The 16,746-nt window shown below is 51.3% G+C and overlaps 8 protein-coding genes across 8 annotated transcripts; 3 read left to right on the forward strand and 5 right to left on the reverse strand.

The window, feature by feature from the left end:
• Positions 1-235: 235 nt before the first annotated feature.
• Positions 236-448, reverse strand: CPAR01_11773 (uncharacterized protein; the record flags this gene model as incomplete). The annotated part of the gene is made up of 1 exon (XM_060496031.1): positions 236-448. One exon carries the CDS (start codon positions 446-448, stop codon positions 236-238), a length of 213 nt encoding a protein of 70 aa, XP_060344816.1.
• Positions 449-2,316: 1,868 nt separating this feature from the next.
• On the reverse strand, positions 2,317-3,869 carry CPAR01_11774 (uncharacterized protein; the record flags this gene model as incomplete). Its single annotated transcript, XM_060496032.1, has 9 exons — positions 2,317-2,368; positions 2,423-2,842; positions 2,903-3,058; positions 3,112-3,149; positions 3,209-3,375; positions 3,424-3,465; positions 3,522-3,612; positions 3,678-3,707; positions 3,762-3,869. 9 exons carry the CDS (start codon positions 3,867-3,869, stop codon positions 2,317-2,319), a joined length of 1,104 nt encoding a protein of 367 aa, XP_060344817.1.
• A 1,503-nt stretch (positions 3,870-5,372) lies between these two features.
• Positions 5,373-6,487, reverse strand: CPAR01_11775 (uncharacterized protein; the record flags this gene model as incomplete). Its single annotated transcript, XM_060496033.1, has 2 exons — positions 5,373-6,299; positions 6,386-6,487. 2 exons carry the CDS (start codon positions 6,485-6,487, stop codon positions 5,373-5,375), a joined length of 1,029 nt encoding a protein of 342 aa, XP_060344818.1.
• Positions 6,488-8,089: 1,602 nt separating this feature from the next.
• CPAR01_11776 (FAD binding domain-containing protein) lies at positions 8,090-9,475 on the forward strand (the record flags this gene model as incomplete). Its single annotated transcript, XM_060496034.1, has 2 exons — positions 8,090-8,385; positions 8,452-9,475. The coding sequence occupies 2 exons, from the start codon at positions 8,090-8,092 to the stop codon at positions 9,473-9,475; spliced, it is 1,320 nt and encodes a 439-aa protein (XP_060344819.1).
• A 1,077-nt stretch (positions 9,476-10,552) lies between these two features.
• On the forward strand, positions 10,553-10,988 carry CPAR01_11777 (uncharacterized protein; the record flags this gene model as incomplete). The annotated part of the gene is made up of 2 exons (XM_060496035.1): positions 10,553-10,618; positions 10,689-10,988. Coding segments are annotated over 2 exons (366 nt in total), but the record flags the coding sequence as incomplete, so codon positions are not given.
• Positions 10,989-11,894: 906 nt separating this feature from the next.
• CPAR01_11778 (short-chain dehydrogenase/reductase) lies at positions 11,895-12,813 on the forward strand (the record flags this gene model as incomplete). Its single annotated transcript, XM_060496036.1, has 2 exons — positions 11,895-12,144; positions 12,215-12,813. The coding sequence occupies 2 exons, from the start codon at positions 11,895-11,897 to the stop codon at positions 12,811-12,813; spliced, it is 849 nt and encodes a 282-aa protein (XP_060344821.1).
• Positions 12,814-13,315: 502 nt separating this feature from the next.
• On the reverse strand, positions 13,316-15,107 carry CPAR01_11779 (HET domain-containing protein; the record flags this gene model as incomplete). The annotated part of the gene is made up of 2 exons (XM_060496037.1): positions 13,316-14,286; positions 14,348-15,107. The coding sequence occupies 2 exons, from the start codon at positions 15,105-15,107 to the stop codon at positions 13,316-13,318; spliced, it is 1,731 nt and encodes a 576-aa protein (XP_060344822.1).
• Positions 15,108-15,866: 759 nt separating this feature from the next.
• CPAR01_11780 (FAD dependent oxidoreductase domain-containing protein) lies at positions 15,867-16,118 on the reverse strand (the record flags this gene model as incomplete). Its single annotated transcript, XM_060496038.1, has 1 exon — positions 15,867-16,118. One exon carries the CDS (start codon positions 16,116-16,118, stop codon positions 15,867-15,869), a length of 252 nt encoding a protein of 83 aa, XP_060344823.1.
• Positions 16,119-16,746: the final 628 nt, after the last annotated feature.

A 16,746-nucleotide genomic window follows, 5' to 3' on the forward strand; every position in this document is an offset into this window, starting at 1 on the left:
TGCTAGCTAGGCCTCATGGATCACTCACTCATCTCGTTAAGGGATGGGGAAATCGAACCATGATGGCGATTTTGGGATGTACCGGGTATTACGGTAATTCTGAACCTCTTTGACGTCGGGGGGCAAGATGATTGCACGGGGAAAGCGTCAAAGTCTAAAGAGAAGGCCAGCTTCCTCACGTTCAGTCAAGTCAGGAAAACGAAAAGCTCAGACCGTCTTCAAGGAATATTGGTCCCTACTCAGCGCCCGCTCTCCCGCTTCTTGGCAACGCACGAAGGACGCAGAGGAGGGAACCAAATCTTAACGGTTTCGCGGACGCGCGCCTTGTTTCGATGGGACGACGTAGGTATGAAGTCGAAAAAGGCCCCAGGGGGGGGGGCTGGAGGTGGGAGCCGACGCGGCGAGCCTCAAGGCCCCAAAAGCGCCCCCCTTCCGGGGGCGGGATCATGGATGGCCGATGGATGACCCGACAGGATGTGTGTGTATGTGTGCTTCACGGGTTGTTTCTGCGCCAGTCATTTTGGCATCTCCGCTAGACGCCGCCTTGTGGCCTTCCTGGCTGGCACCGCTAGGCTTTTGGTGGCTTTTCGTTGGCGGGATTAGCAGCGCATTGAGGAAGAAAGAGACTTTTGAGAGAGAGAGAGAGAGAGAGAGATAGAGAACGAGCAGGGAAAAAAGAGGGCTGAGAAAACCTCGTCGGAATTGGGATCTGCGTGTGCGACGTTGAGCAGGCAATATGAATCGCATTTTCTCTGCTATCTATCTTTCTATTCTCGCGTTTTCTTTGTTCGTGTTCTAATGGTTTTTCTCCCCGCGGCATGGGGTACGGAATGCCTAGCAGGTAAGGTAAGTAGCACGTATCCATAGGGTAGGTATTATTCTTAGAAGTCGGGGCTTATTTGGCGTGGGGAAAGTAAACAACCACCCTAGGGACAAAAGAGTCGAGAGAGTCGGACTCGCGCCGTTCGGTTCGTTTTTCTTTTCGCTTGTTTCCGGCCACCAGCTTACCGCCGTTTTGCGGGTTCGCTTTCGGATAGGTTCCGAGAAGGTTACCTCTGTCGCGGCCGTCGCCCACCCTACCTTAGCTTGACTGAAGCATTGATAAACGCAAGATCGTCCAAGAATCTCATCAAAGATTAAGCTCAAATCCCCGATGGCACAATTGGCTAGCGCGTCAGACTGTTAATCTGGAGGTTGGTGGTTCGAGCCCACCTCGGGGAGTCTTCAGTGGTTAAATTCCACCTCCGCATTGAGCGCTTCTCTTTTGCATTTTCGGCGCAAGATTGATTTCATGTCCTTTTTGCCTGGTCGTTCATGCTGGCTGAATGAATGAAGGAACGAGATTGCCTCTGTCTTTGTCAAATTCAATAGCAGTGGTTAGGCTGTAGTGTTTGCCGCAGCAACATTGCAACGAGACTCAGCGATTCGCACATGTCGCCCTTGGGGTCAGTGCAATATCCCGATTGTCTGTAGACTGAGCTTCGCAGATAAACCGTTCTCTCGAATTGGAGTGCTCCATCCATATGGCTGCTATTCTCATTCTATCTTTCATGCCATAGAGTTGAATGAACGGTGAAGCTGGCCCCTTATCGTAGACAGAAACCGCGTCACGATTCGCGGCTGTTGCGCAAGACATTAAGCTTCAACCACCTAACACCTCTCTCCTTTCGCGGAGTCAGGCACGCGTATTCGTAAATGTAAACTTCAAAGTTGTCTCTGACTGGTCGCTTTTTTCATGTCATGAGAAGAATCTCATATTTCATAACCGCGTTTTAACAGGCTGCCTTTTCCAAATTGACTCGATGACATGACGAAACTTTTATATTCGTGACAGCCCATTGTAAAAAACTATTGGCCTTGCGCAACACGTATCAGCATGCGATATATGTTAAGAGACAAGTTACACCTGTAGCTTCACAGGCACCTTTGAACTGTAACAGATAGCCTCGTTCTCACTTCTGAGGGCTATGTGTTAAGTGATGAAATACAGCAACCTTAGTGATGAAGCCCAGTTCACTGAATCGAATGAGTCGAATGAGCCTACGAGAACCCTCTTCATAACGAAAATAAGATCTTGATGCGGCAGATCAAATACTGCCATTGGCGGACTAACGCTCGAAAAGTAGGACTAAAAGGCCATGGCCCGTATCATCCTGTCTACTACCAACTACCCGAACCAATGATGGTGCCCAGCTCGTTCTCATCTACACATGTAAAGAGGGTCCCAGTGACTGAGGTATCGCCAGTTGTCGCCCTGAGTTCGTCCTCCAGTAGAGTATCTAGAGACTGATGACAACACAAGCGGACTACTCTTGCTCAAATTTCTGCGTCATCAGCCTTCAGAGGCTTCCTTCCGTAAATAGACCAGCTATCAAACATCAGCACGAAAGCTTCCAAGGCAAGGGGATTGAGTTTCACTCACACGTTGAAGTAAGCATGGATCGTTCTATCCGACAAGTCCCTCCGCGCCTCCATGATATGCACGAGGGCCTCCTCCCTCGTCCAGTTGTGCGCTCGCGTCAGAGGCGCCATCAGGAAACCCTCCCAGGCGAGCGAGACGTGCTCGTAACTCCACGCGCCGAGGTCCTTGTAGTGAGGGTCCTTGGGCCAGGTGTTTGTGGGCCACTTGTACTTGAGAATGTGAACTTCCTCGAAGCCTACTTCTTCCATGAAGTCCTTGAGGCGTCTCGTGTCCTCGAATGGACGGCCAAAGATCTCGGCGGCCGATTCCCAGAGGCGTACACTCCTCATGAGCGCCGAGTCGTCTTTGAGGGTTCCGTCGTCTGATAAGGGGACGATGTTACCCTCGTTTGCCTCTAGATATCCTCCGGGGTTCAAGTTGCTGTTTTGAAAACGAATGCGTCAGGGTAGACACTCTATTAGATGTGATATGGGGACTCACTCATAACACTGCTTGAAGAGCTTCTTCCAGTTGGAAATACTCCACGTCATCATTCGACTATGGATGTAATCGAAACGATCCGAAAAGATCCAAGGTTCTTCGACATCGTCGATTTCGAAGCGGACGTTGGGCGGAACACTTTTCTCTGCAGTCAGCCTGTGATATTTCTCTTGATCAACTCGGCGCTTCTTGAAGGGGGGCAAACACACAAATCTGGCTGCGCGGCAGAAAGGTCGACACCGAGAATCTACGCCGTAATCAGTAAGGAGTCAACGCTATGGTCGTCCTATGCCTTGTTGTCCTTACCTCAGCTTCGGGATGCTCCTCGCCAAAGTCGATGGCCCAGATGCCGCTGCCCGTCCCAATGTCTAGGACCCGTCCGACCTTGGCTCCCGGATCGGTGGGTGGAGCGTTTCCCAGCCGACCTCGGAAAGTACGGACGAATAAGTTGTGTTGAACATCTGGCCAGCGGCCTTGTCAGTATCATGAGTTCGTGAAGAAAGAGGTTGGAGAGTACATACCAAGCCGCTCATTTTCTCTTTCGTCATTCGGGATCCAGTATTCTAGGCTGGTTAGATTGCGCTGCATGCCATCGGTATTGGCTGAGATATGGACTTACTGCCGTCCTTGTATTTGTGATACGTCCTTCCATTCTCGGTTCTATAATCGAGGATGGAGCTGCTCAGACTCGTTGTCGAGGAAGCTATACTCTTTTATCATGGTGAGCTCTCCAAACTAATGACCCAAAATTAGGGACATGGCAACAATTACTCACCTGGTGGACAGAAGAGTTGTCGTCTGTGAACTAGAACAACAGTTGTGTCAGAACGTGATGGCTATCATGTTTTGGTCGCATTACCTCCTCGGCCGCAATGACAACCCCGTGTTCGGTCTCAGTCTCGGGCTGAGGCTGAGCGGCGGGCTCGGGAGTCGGCACACTGGCTGGCGTTTGGTTCGTGGCACTCATCTTATGATACCTTTTGCGGGTGATTTGCTCGCGCAAGATGGTATTGTAGTATGAAACTTAATACTACGATATGACTGAAGTATTTCAGTTCGACAAGTTTCGCCATTTTTATCGCTTTAGAATGTGCCATGTCCGTCTTGTTACCCCTCTCCTTGGCTGGAGACAATTATGCAGGTTTGCAACCAACAGACCACTTTCACGACAAGGATCCGGCCGCGCGGAGACGTTACGTGCAGATGGGGAACAATCTGCGTGTTGGAAGGGGATATGAGTCCCGCGAGAGGCTTTCCAACGTTGGTAATATGACCGCGTCGTGACTGTTGGTTACTGGCAACCAACTTCTCTGTCGAAATACTATTCCTCACTAGGAAGGAGCTTTGTTTGTGACGCGGCACGGTGATGTATCTTTTGCATTTAATAATATAACTTCTTTGAGCTTGAATCCCGTTCCATATCAATTTGTTTCTTTGGGTTGCATGTTGCGAATTGATGCCCCCTCCAGAGCCCAACGTGTTTTGTTCTTGGCTCATCCAACACCTTCCATTAACCCGGATACGGGATGCTGGCAACAGGCTGTTATAGACCTTGTCTCTCGTGCGATTGCTGCATTTCTGTTCAGCGATACACTGTTCATACTTTTGATACGACGAGGTATCGGCATCCGTACCTATAAAGCGATCGAACTCTCAGTCTAGTACTGAGGCTCCGAGGTACGGTAGTGTTGTTGTGTGCCATGGGAAGACATATTATGTCATGTACCTTTAAGGAAGTTCAGTAGTTTCTACTATGCTTCTCTACGAGTGGCGACCTGCTAGTATCGTAGCTTGCTTGGTGAGATATGCCGAAGCTTTTTGCAGCCTGACGTTATTCAGACCATACCTCCCCTGTGTAGAAGCTAAGCTCCAAGGCTGAAGTATCAGAAAGCCAACGTGCTTTCGGGAATTGGCCATATTTAAACGGTTTCTTCGTCTCCAGGTCGGCTCCTTCGACTGGGTCGTCGATGTAAACACTCGCAGGGGCTAGGCTTTCCTTAACTTCATATCTTGTCTCTAGATTAACACAGACTTCCGCAGCTTCCAGGGTTTTGTTACTAGGCCAGGTCTAGAGCAAGAGCAACTACTTTGCAGGAGATTGCCAAGCTTATGATTTGCAAGGAAGACCAAGTTGAAGATCGCTAATTGTTTTCTTTGGCGTTGACGAGCCGCTTAAGGTTACTTAAGTCCTTTCGAAAGTAGATTTGACTCATACCACGTCACCACTGGAGCTAGAACGCTGAAAGCTTGCCCAAAGACACATTGCATTGATTAGTCCGTCCGATAGATCTTGTCGCTGATTACTTTCTGTAATATCTGCAGTATGGTTTCCGTACGATGGCGGATGATGTTGTGGTACTAAGTTTATGATAAAAGCTCCCTCCTCTTCTCAACATTAGGTCCATTATGATCGGGTACTACGCGTACCGGATGGGGCTCACCAACTCCCCCATTACCGATCCAGCAGCTACTAAGTAAACTTCGGAGCGATGTCCACAAAGCCGAAGCCCTTCTCCTGGCCGAAAAGACTTCCCTCCGCCTCCACGATTCCGCTGTAGAATCTAGCCGCGCCTGAGCCCTTCTCCTGATCCTGACGAATGCTCTTGATGGCAAGGAAGTCCCCGTTATCGAAGTACAACTTCCAGTCCTGGGCGTACGTCGTGTTTGTGACTGGGGACGTCCATGTAGTTGCGTTTCCGGGAGTCATCTGAAACCGAACAAGGTGAAGCCCGTCACCTGCCCGGATGGTGGCGAAGCGCAGCTGCTGACTCGGCTCTGCAGTATCCGAGTACCATATACTGGCTCGGATGCCACCTGAAAAGTTGAGCCCGAACCAGGTGAAGTTGTTGGGGCCGCCGACGCCGTGCTGGCGGTCATACCAGGTCAAGGACTGTGTGGGGTCGACCTCGAGCGTGGTTCCGTTGATGGTGAAGGAGCCCTGGGTCCTGCAGCTCGGCAGCGACCATTGCGTGGTGGTCCCGGTTCCCCAACGGTAGCGACCGACGCCGCCGTTGAGTATGACGGGCGAGGAGGCGTCAAAAGTGAGGTTGAATGCGTACGTGTCGTACTTACCCCACGTGTTCAATGACGAGAAGCTGTCATTAGAAGTGCTCTTGAAGGCAGAACCGTCGACTTCAATGTCGAGCAGGCCGTTCTTGATCGTCAGGTTTCTCTGCAGCGGCGCGAGGCCACCCGTGAGCCAGTAGTTGCTGGTGTATTCGAGATCCAGGATTGAAGACTGGAAGACACTCTGACCGTTACCGGTTGGCACTTGCTGTGACATAATTACATATTGGTGGTCATTGGAAGCTGTGACGAAAGATGCTGCCCAGTAGGAGTTTGTTTGTTCAGAGGCCAATTGAGACTCCTGGAAAGAGTAGAGAGTTGGCAAGTTCGACTAGATGGACTGTGTCTTAGCACTCATTTCTTTATTTCTTGTTGAATTAGATGCATCTCTGGGCATCCTAAAAGGACGGCTCTTACCCCGAGACTGTCTATACCTGTGGTATCGGGTACGATGTCGAACCTCACGGCGGAGGTGGCTCCGAGCAATAGTGCCCAGTAGCCGCTGCTTAGACGTCCCATTTTGCAACCGTTCTGAGGTCAAGGAGAAAGAGTGTGAGAGCCTCAGATGAAGGCGGTGAAGCTACCTAAAGTTGGTTGGGTAGTGGGGAGTGGTAAAGTGAAGGAAAGCATTGAGAAAGAAGAGACTTTTATACCAAGTAAGGTAAGAGTGAATACTTCGGACTTCTCAACTCTTAGTCTGGAAAGTGAATTAAGAGTTGAAAGTGCCAAGTAGTTTGATAAACTTTGGTTAAATTCTTTGACGGGGCTACAGAGATTCATGACCTACAACCTCTGTCCACAATCCAACATGGGCTTGTCGTCTTTCCATTGACAATGGGGTCATATGGACCAGTTTGTTACGGAGGCCGGATTTCAAACTCGATCCAACTCCCTTGATACGGCGATTTTAAAGCATGCTTGATGTTTGTCATGAAGTAAACCCTGATATGCGAGTGCGACCAACGTAAAAATACGAGAGACGGACCTTTCCACTGGGGACGGAAACCCGTCGGACTACATCCCGTTTCCCCCATCGACGAAGCCGGAATCCTGAATCGGGCCCCCAAATATACCGACCGCCGAGCTCGATGCCGTGTCTCTCCTACTGCTAGTGGCAATAGGCCATGAAGACGGCGTCGGCACTTGTGTATGAACCGTGAAGGGAATTGCGTGCCAATCTACCATGTACATAGCCACCAATCCACCCTCGTTCACAAACATCAGCCCGATGTTACTTAGACGCGTAAACTTCAAAGAATTCCCGCTGGATTATTTGATTATATATATTATGTTACAGTAGTTGATGGATTGCTCTGTGTAGTCAGAGCTGTACCTAATTATAAGGCAAGACAGAAAGGTTCACTGAGCCACGGTGCAGTCGAAGAATCTCATGCACAGCGTCCCAAGTTCGCCATGTTCTTCTAGTCCGAACTGCAGTCTTCATGGCCGAGCTACATGCTATAGCCCGAGCTCTGGTCAAGTTTTGGACGAAGTTCATCCGTAGAAGTAAAGCATTGTTCGACAAGTTTCGGTGGCAACCAGTGGGAAAGACTTCCCAAAGCGGACTTGGTTTCCCGAAGGTTGTGGGGCTTCCCGTCGATCTGAGAAGCGCTCCCGGAACTTTGACCTGGAACACCCCTTTAGAAGCCCCTATCAAAATGAGAACTCAATGACTAGTTACCCCGGATTATTCCAGCTGGGACGAATGCCATCCTTGGACGTGATTTCCCGTGAACACGTTGATGAAGGCCTCCCAGGGCCCCGAATCCCGCTCAGACATTTTGATGGCACTTGTTCCTGTGAGGCGCGTCAATCGGAAAATCCCTAGAGCCCAGCGGACATTTCCAACAGCTGGGCAGAATCCAGAATCTCTGCGGACTTAAGGGCCCAAGGAGTTCGCGACGACGCCGACATTGTACGTGACGTTGCAAGTGGTGGAACTTGCTCCATCGAAATGTCCAAAAACGGTAATTCGGTATCGAGCCACTTACATCGGGACTGTGTTGAAATACCAACGATGATGCGAGCGAGGTTTCCCAAATCTGAGCATTCAGAGATCACAGACATTCTAGCACAGTTCTTTTGATACATTTTATTTGAAAGCACTTCACTTTCATTGCCATGACTGATCAACCCTTTAAAGTCATCGTCGTTGGCGGCGGACCGAGTGGCATCACGGCGGCACACGTGTTGCAGCAGGCTGGCATCGACTTTGTCGTTCTTGAGAGGAGAGACAGCATTGTCGATGATGTTGGCGCCAGCTTGGTCCTCAGTCCTGGCTCCTTGCGTGTGTTCCATCAACTTGGGATCCTCGAAAATCTCATGGAAATTGGCAACACGCTGTCATCAGGCACAGGATTTACCTCCGACGGCCACAAGTTCAAGCAAAACCTGATTGGCGACTACATGATGAAGAAGTAAGTAGTCAACTACTGCTCGTTCTCAATGCGTAGAAATCCCATGCTAACAACTGCTGCTTACAGTCACGGCGCAGGCCTCACCACATTCCACCGTGCCCACCTGATCCAGGTCCTCTACGACACCCTGCCCGAATCAGCAAGAGCGCGCTACTTCACCGGAAAGAAGCTCGCAAACATCGAGTCGACCGAGAAGGGCGTCATGGTGACCTGCGAAGACGGCTCAACGTACTCTGGAAACATGATCATCGGCGCCGACGGCGTCCACTCCGCCACCAGACGTCAAATGCGCAAGCTCGCCCTCGCTGAGGACCCCAACCGCGACTGGGATCCGATCAACCCGTACAAGATCCAGTACCAGTGCCTGTGGGCATCGTTCCCGCGACCCACCGACGCTGGTCAAGGGTGCGAGACGCAGAGCAAGGACAAGTCCATCATGTACCTCACCGGCAAGGAGAGGGGCTGGATCTTCCTCTACGAGAAGCTTACAGAGCCCATCCCCGAGAGGATCTCCTTCACGCCCGAGCAGCTCGAGGAGTACGCCGAGCGGTTCGCCGACTGGCCCGTCGCGGAGAACATCACGGTCAAGGACGTCTTCAAGGAGCGGTACAGCGCGGGCGGCGCTGGTCTCGAGGAAGGGATCTGCAAGAACTGGAGCTGGGGAGGGCGCATCGTGCTCGTCGGCGACGCCGTGCACAAGTTCACCCCCAACGCCGGCCTGGGCTTCAACAACGGCCTCCAGGACGTCGTCGCCGTGTGCAACCGGCTGCAGAAGCTCACGACCAACGGCAACAGCCCTTCTCCCGACGACCTGCAGAAGCTCTTTGACAGCTATCGCGAGGAGAGACACGTTCTTCTGGAGAAGGACTTGGATGCGTCGGCGCGGTTGACGAGGTCGCAGGCCTGGGCGTCGACGTTTGACTGGATCATGGCGAGATACGTCATGGCCTTTTCGTTCGTGCAGAAGATCTTCTTCACGTTCAACATGTCTCCGTCCATTCAGAGGGCCAAAGTGTTGGACTTTGTACCGGCTAAGGAGGTTTTCAACGGCAGATACAAGTGGTTGACCCCTTTCCCGAGTGAGAAGTAGTTCGGGGCGCTACGCCCGTTTTTCTCTGTTTTGCTCGTTGTTTTGTTTTAGCTTATTAGAGCATGTTAATTTGAGCGTAAAGCCGGAGTTGGATACATAGATGGGAACGACTAGAATTTGTACAAATAGCCGCCATAGAGAATCACATATTCCCCATTATGCCCTACATTCTCGTCAGTGACCTGTACGGACAGGCTCGTCAATTCCAAGCTAGTGAGCCAAAGCTCGCCGAACCAACTGAGTTCCAATATGCCTGATCTTATGTGGGAGGTCATGACCTACAGAGCAGTCTTGGGACTCGAAAGCAGGATACCTCGAGTTTGCTAACCTCTGACAGACGTTGACTCAAGGCCACAACTCAGATCTGTACCTGGACTAGTATGCGTGGGAGGAAGCGAAACTCTAATTAATCACACGGAGTATGAAAGTCGGCAGTTGTGAGACTGCCAAGCCAAGAATACCGACTAATCTCACCTACCCGGGCTCTGCCGTAAGTCTGCATTAGAAACTGGGAACGGAACCAGAAAGCCCCGTGAGTTGATTTCGGAATCTTACATGTCATGCCCATTGCTTTCACGGTTGGAAGACGAAATTTCAGGAGCAGGCTGTGAAGGTTGGGCCGAAGGCTCGACCCAAGCAAGGGTGGAGTCGTCGCCATTTATCAGGGAATTGTTCCGTCTACAGAACATAATCACCCGTGATGGAGGTCGCGAACTAAAGAAAGAGCTGTGTCCGGCCACCGATTCAGACGGAATCACGGACGCCGAAGCTAAGCGTGACGCCCGGCGAATCTTGGCTCCACATCGGAGACGGCGGCCCGGCGGGTACCCTGCCTCCTTTCGGTAAGAGATTCCACTCGGATATCCGGGAGCGGGAACTATACTATATCACCATGTCTATCAATACGTGCAGGCTTTTGAACGACTAATGATCGGTTACCATCATTTGCCTGGGTTTGATTGACCTTGATGGTTACAGACTCTTAAAGACTCTCACAGACTCACGCTGGGTCTCTGCTTATCTTGGTCTCTGGTTTGGCTACAGGCGCATAGTGACGCCCATCTCGATACCTTTTCATCGTCCTACGGTAGCTGCCGCTGCGGCAACATCAAGTCATCGTCCAAAGTAGACCCCATAACCACAGCACGTCACTACTGAGAGCCCACCTTGTTCGGCCTCCTCACTTACACCGTCCACTGACCCACGAACCCAGACCGCCTGCCGCTGTCTCGACTGCCGCAAAGCATCCGGCAGTGCCTTCGGTGTAAGTATCCTAGTCCCTGCCGCCGCCTTTGCATGTGACAAGGGCACGCCGACAGACTACACCAGCACATCTGACAGCGGCAACGAGTTCGTCAACCACTTTTGCGGGACCTGCGGCGTAGCGCTCTGGGCTGACGGGACGTCTTCCCCGTTCAAATTCGTCAAGACCGGTGTTTTGGATGATCTTGCCGCACTGGACATGTCGAAGCCCGCTGCCAAAATATATACCTGTCGACGTGCCGGGTGGTGACCGGCTTTGAAGGTAGCGCAGCAGAAGGAGAAGATGTAGGACACGGATGGCACAGCGGGAGGGAGGAGGGGCTCTTTATCAGTGAATTTGGCTACTATACCCAGTAACTTCATTAGCTTATTTATACAGAGTATACATGAGGAACGGACTCAACGGAGGTCAGCTTCCACGAGTGATCCACTTGCCGATCTGTGAGGGTCTGTCGGCCCGCGCCGATGGGATCCCGCGCGGTTGGGCAGATGCGCGGGCAAGCTAACAAACCTCGCATGCAGCCCAGGAAACTCGTTGGTCCATCGTATGCAGTCCCGCCTTAAGGAAGGCATATCGCGTTCGCCTCAATTCCTCTTACCTTCTCAGCCATGGCATATTCCTTGCTTCGATGATGCTCTCTGGCAATGGTTTCTACGACCGGCTGAGGCAAACTTTCCCCAACCAACAGCTTGACTTCATCCTTGAAGAGCCCCGCGTCGCCCGGAGAGAGAGCATGCAACCGAGTTGATTTGAACTAGAATAGAAAGAATCAATGTGTGAGAGACCCGAAGCTGGAGTTCCCCTTATCATGGCGATCACCTCCAACTCCTCGAAAAGTGGCCCTCCCACATCAATCGGCCAACCTGAGTATCACACATCATAAGGCATGGGACGCTTTCCATCGCCGTGGAGGTCGAGCAACCCCTCCCAAAGACAATGAGGATTGGTAATCATGTCTTTCGACGGCGTAACACTTGTATACGATTTTACGGAATGCCAGAGCTACTGAACCACAGAGGACAAGGTATCATATGCTCAAAGTTCTTGAAATCAGGAACTTAGACTGCCTTACCTCGAAATTCATTCGTAACTTCGCTTGTGCCTTGACAAAATCCCATCGCCAACCCCGACTTCGAATCTGATCCCGTTGCCCCAATGCCTCCATTCGTCTTCACAGCCTCAAAAACAGCCCTCATCACCGGGGGCGCATCAGGCATCGGCCTCGCCGTCGCCAAGAAATGCCTCGGCCACGGCATGAAGGTCCTCATCGTCGACAACAACGACGACTTCCTGGCCTCGGCACAACGTAGCTTGGGAGAAGACAAGGTCTCAATCGCCAAAGCAGACGTCAGCAGTCTCAGGGACTGGGCTCATCTCAAGAAACGTGTCGACAGCGATTTTCAGGGTAGGATATTTGCCTCGCTCGATGTGACCCTTGCGCCCTAGTACACAGACATTCTAACAAACCTCGCCAGGCCGCATCGACTTCCTCTTCCTCAACGCCGGGATCCAGCCTTCCTCCACCTGGGACGACCCCTCGACTTTTCAAACAATCTTGAACGTAAACCTCCTTGGCGTCATCAACGGCATCGCAACCTTCAAATCCGCCGTCTCATCGTCCTCCTCTTCTTCTTCCACCACCGCCATCGTGATCACCGGCTCAAAACAAGGCATCACAAACCCACCCGGCAACCCAGCCTACAACGCCAGCAAATCCGCCGTCAAAACCATCGCCGAACACCTCTCCTACGACCTCCGCGAATCCTCTCCCAGCACCAGCGTTTTTCTCCTCGTGCCCGGATGGACGTTTACCAGTCTCGGACGCAGCGAAGAGGACCGCACGCGGGGAGAGAAGCCTGCTGCCGCATGGACTCCGGAGCAAGTCGCCGACTACTTGGAGGCCAAGATAGCAAAAGACGAGTTCTACGTCATTTGTCCCGATAACGAGGTGACGGAGGAGATGGACGCCAAGAGAATGCTCTGGGCTGCGGAGGATGTTGTTCAGCGGCGGCCGGCGCTGAGTCGGTGGAGGAAGGAGTACAAGGAGGAATTTGAGGCGTGGGTGAGGTCTTGAGTGCGGCGAGTACGAGGGTCACAAATTGAGTATACGCACGCACACAAAATAGACGCTTAGGAAGTGAGTAGAAGAGTCAACTTCCCCAAAGACTCGGCTCTTTTGCTAGTAATCCTAAGCTGAGCTACACTATGTCTATGTTTAATGGGCGGCAGAGACCTGCCACGCAAGCGTCTCCATAGTCGTCCCATATATTTTCTCGACCATCAAAATTGCGTTCATACGTTCTTTTAGATCTGTCGAAGGTTGACATGCCATCACGAGACTTGCTGACACAGTAGGCAGGCCCCAAGAATCGTGCTGTTCGAACGTGGCTCGGAGGATAGGGGAACTCTGGGTCGTCTGGCCGATGTCTGTATGTTTCCTGAGAGCCATCGGCCATTGCTGCAATCTTATCTAATGGTCATGACAGCTTGTCTTGGGAAATATCTGAAACCTCATGCACTAGCTTGGGCGACATCCACCTCAAGCACATCGATACCTCGACCAGATGCTCTCCTATTTACGCAAAATGACCGTCTAAAAAGTCCGGGCCTGTAAAGCAATAGTCGTCGATCGGAAACTTTCGTTGCTTCGTTTCGTCAAAGGCGATCAAGATATCGCCAAGTTTCATAACGTGAGGCGCCAAACCATAGTCTGGTTCCAACCTAGTAGGATCGTGCTCAATCGTCCTATAACGACTATACGGCGAAGGATGAAGCACAACCAAAGCGAACCTTTGAAGGATGCTGCCGATTAAGGCCAGTAGCGATTTCTGTTTTCCGGCAAGAAACTCCGGATTCTCAAAGCCAGTCCTGACTGTTTCGTACAGCTTTTCCGTAAGCGTGTGGAAAGACCAGCTGCTCATTTGGTCATTATCCTCTGACACAGTGTCCTTGCCCTTTAGGGCGATTGCGAATAATGCCGCAATCTTTAAACAACTCCTTGATGTCACGAATTGATTTTGGATTGGCTTAAGACATGAGAGTGCGTGTTTCCACAACTTTTCCTTCTCGACTACTAGTTCTCGCGGTAGCGTCAGGATCAGTCGGGCATTCTTCCCATAGAGACCACCACGAAATGACGACCACCTGACCCTTAGTTTCGTCTTCTCAGCAAAGAATCTTGTTGCGAACTCATTCCTGACAAGTCTGGATCCGCTGAACTTTCTGCAGTCTGGGATGTCTTGTTGTGCCTCTTGGAGCCAGAGCTTTTCTTTCTCTTTGCTAGACAAACTGACATTCCAGTGGGGTTCTGGAGAAGGACCTTCAGTTTGCAAGCCACCGAAATTATCGGTACAGTCCATCCAAGGCTTATCGTCGCGATTTGTCGGATGCAGGCGATCCATATGGAACTCGCCTGACGCCATTCCCAGCTGTCGAACCCCAGACCAATCAGGGACCCAAGACGGACACTCGGCGTCGTCTAGGCTCCTCCCAGCAGCTAGGCCAAACGCGAAAAGGTGCAGAATGACCCTACTCGCCGATAGAGTGCCTTTATTGATATATCCTCAGCTAGGCAGCGATACATTTCCTTCCAGCCGATCTGGCCATACTGAGATCAATCTGTTGTTCGCTCTGGGGTAGGAAGCAGTGCAAAGCTGCAAGACGATCTCGCGGGTCTGAGCACATGGCCGTATGGAATCCCCAGAGCAGTTCCAAGAGGTCATCCGTCACATCACACCGTAGCAGATGTCGCAAATATCCCAGATTGCCCTGAGTTAGCAGGCGACTCTCCACCAAGTACCAAGCTCCTCGGAAGCGTGCGTACTCAACAGAGTGCTCTCCATAACGCAAGACGGCTCGATCTGCAAGCTTGATCTCCTGGATGACCCATCTTCGGCTGAACCATGGCTTTTGCGTCAGCATCGTCAGGCTTTTGCAAAGATCCACCCTGTAGGACTCGATCGCCGCTGGGATCGCATGTACCATGCGTATGTTGGCAAATGCCACCGCGACTTCATCGGCATCGACGTCGCCAAGCCAGACGTGTACCGTCTCGGCGCACCTGTAAATCTCGCCCATCTGTGGAATCTGCGACGCCTTATCATTCTCATCCTGTTGGTCGATGCACAGGGCGTCAGTCCAGAGGTATAGCAACTTGTGAGGATCGCGCAGGTATCGCAGGATGCTGTCGACGGTCGGTGTGATTCTCAACAGCGACTCCTTGTGCGTGATGATATCGTCGCCAACACTGCTTTGATCAATGACGAGGTCGACGGAGAAATCGGGCAGGCCCCAGGTGCACGATACGGCAGAGTAGTTCCGGGACGTATCTCTACTGCGAAGCTGCTCCTGCCGACTGTATTGGATCATGGAACATCGCAAATGTGGAAAGAATGCATGAAAGGACAATAAGCAGCAGGGCAGAGGGAGGAGGAAGGCACAACTATCTTGAATGATTTCTTGTGGTGCTAAGGTATGGTTGATGCATCGGTCGCCATGCAGGTCGATATCAGGCAGAAGTGCATAATCCCAACATCCTCTTGAGGCGCCTACTTTAGGTATCAGGTTTGTTGGTGCTCAGCCGGCTAGCTTCTCTGTACGGCACCGCAGAAACTCATGGGATTCAAACTTGCGCCAGCCCGTCACGACATTGCCAAAATGAATAGCACACTAAGGTAACCATCTACTCTACTTCAACCAACTTTATCAATCTTTCCTAAATTCATTCATCGTTTCGATACGCTGAAGTCAGCTGAGTGTCCCAGATACGTGATGTAATATCTCATCAATTTCTTAGATTTAAATAATCTAGTCTAGTATGTCTTTTGTAGTACTCATGCGGAGAATAGCTTGTGCCACTTCTTTTTGACAGCCGCGTGCCCGTGTACACGACGCGTTAACCCTCTCTTAGTACCAAAAACTCGCTGGACTCCGCTCCTCTTTAAAATTTCAATTTTGAATAGAGGCATGTATTATCCAGAAGATGAGTAAGATAGCGGGAATATGGACTAGTTCCATTTCGGTACGATGTGAGTTTCTATGGTAGCCTCATACCCTAGGGTATATTGAAGGATAAACCACCTCCAAGCAACCTCACTGTTGGTTGCATCACATTTCACTCCCTCCACTTCAAAGAGCGTTGCCTACCACTTCAAGTCGGCGAAGACATGATAAGAAAGGTCCTCTCTTCTGTACCCACATGGTTCCAATTACAACCCCAAAAGTCCCATCTCGACCTTCCCCTTCTTCACACTGATTTGGGCTGCTCGCAAACTTGCGACCCTCAACTTCGGGACGCGTCGCCTCATCTCGAGCCTTCTGTTGGGGGCCATACTTGAAATGACGTAGCAGGGCATTCACCATGCCGGCCTCCTGCATCATTGAGGTGCGTGTTTTCCTTTGTCCCTGGAACGCCTGAAGCGCAAGACCGAGCTGTTCACGATTCTGACCCAGAACACCAATCATGAACTCCCTCTCTCCCTAAAACCATTACATACGACCATACCCATTGGAAAACTCGGGATCCCGTCCGCTCTCCCATAGATAAGCCAATGAGGGCCGGATTAGTAGTTGGGTCGGTGACGACCAGCGAATACCTGGTGTTGTATGTTTTTTTCGCTTTTCGTTTTCTCTCCCGTCTTCAATCTTGCTCTTAAAATCCCCCGATATCCACTGACCATGTTAGTTTTTGGAGTGGTTGTCGCTTTCGACGAATCAAAAGTAAGCGCCAGTCTGTGTTTGGCTATTGGTCGGGAAGACTTGCGACCTATTAGATTGGATGGATGGCCGGCCACTTTAGCCATGACATTGCACGTGCAAAAAGCTGACATGCACAAGCAGGGAATAAGGTAAGAATGACTTGCTCCCTTCCCCCCAAAGTCTAAATTCCCGCTTGCCTTTCGGTGGACTTGCGTCATGAACGGTGGTCCCACCACCACCCCCAATGACATTATGACCTTGACTCGGGGATGGGGGACCTCTTCGATCCTGTTTGGTCACTTACACAGAA

The sequence above is a fragment of the Colletotrichum paranaense genome, assembly GCF_030867605.1.
Source record: "Colletotrichum paranaense strain IMI 384185 chromosome Unknown Scaffold_10.1, whole genome shotgun sequence".
In the NCBI taxonomy this organism is placed as follows: Eukaryota; Fungi; Ascomycota; class Sordariomycetes; order Glomerellales; family Glomerellaceae; genus Colletotrichum; species Colletotrichum paranaense.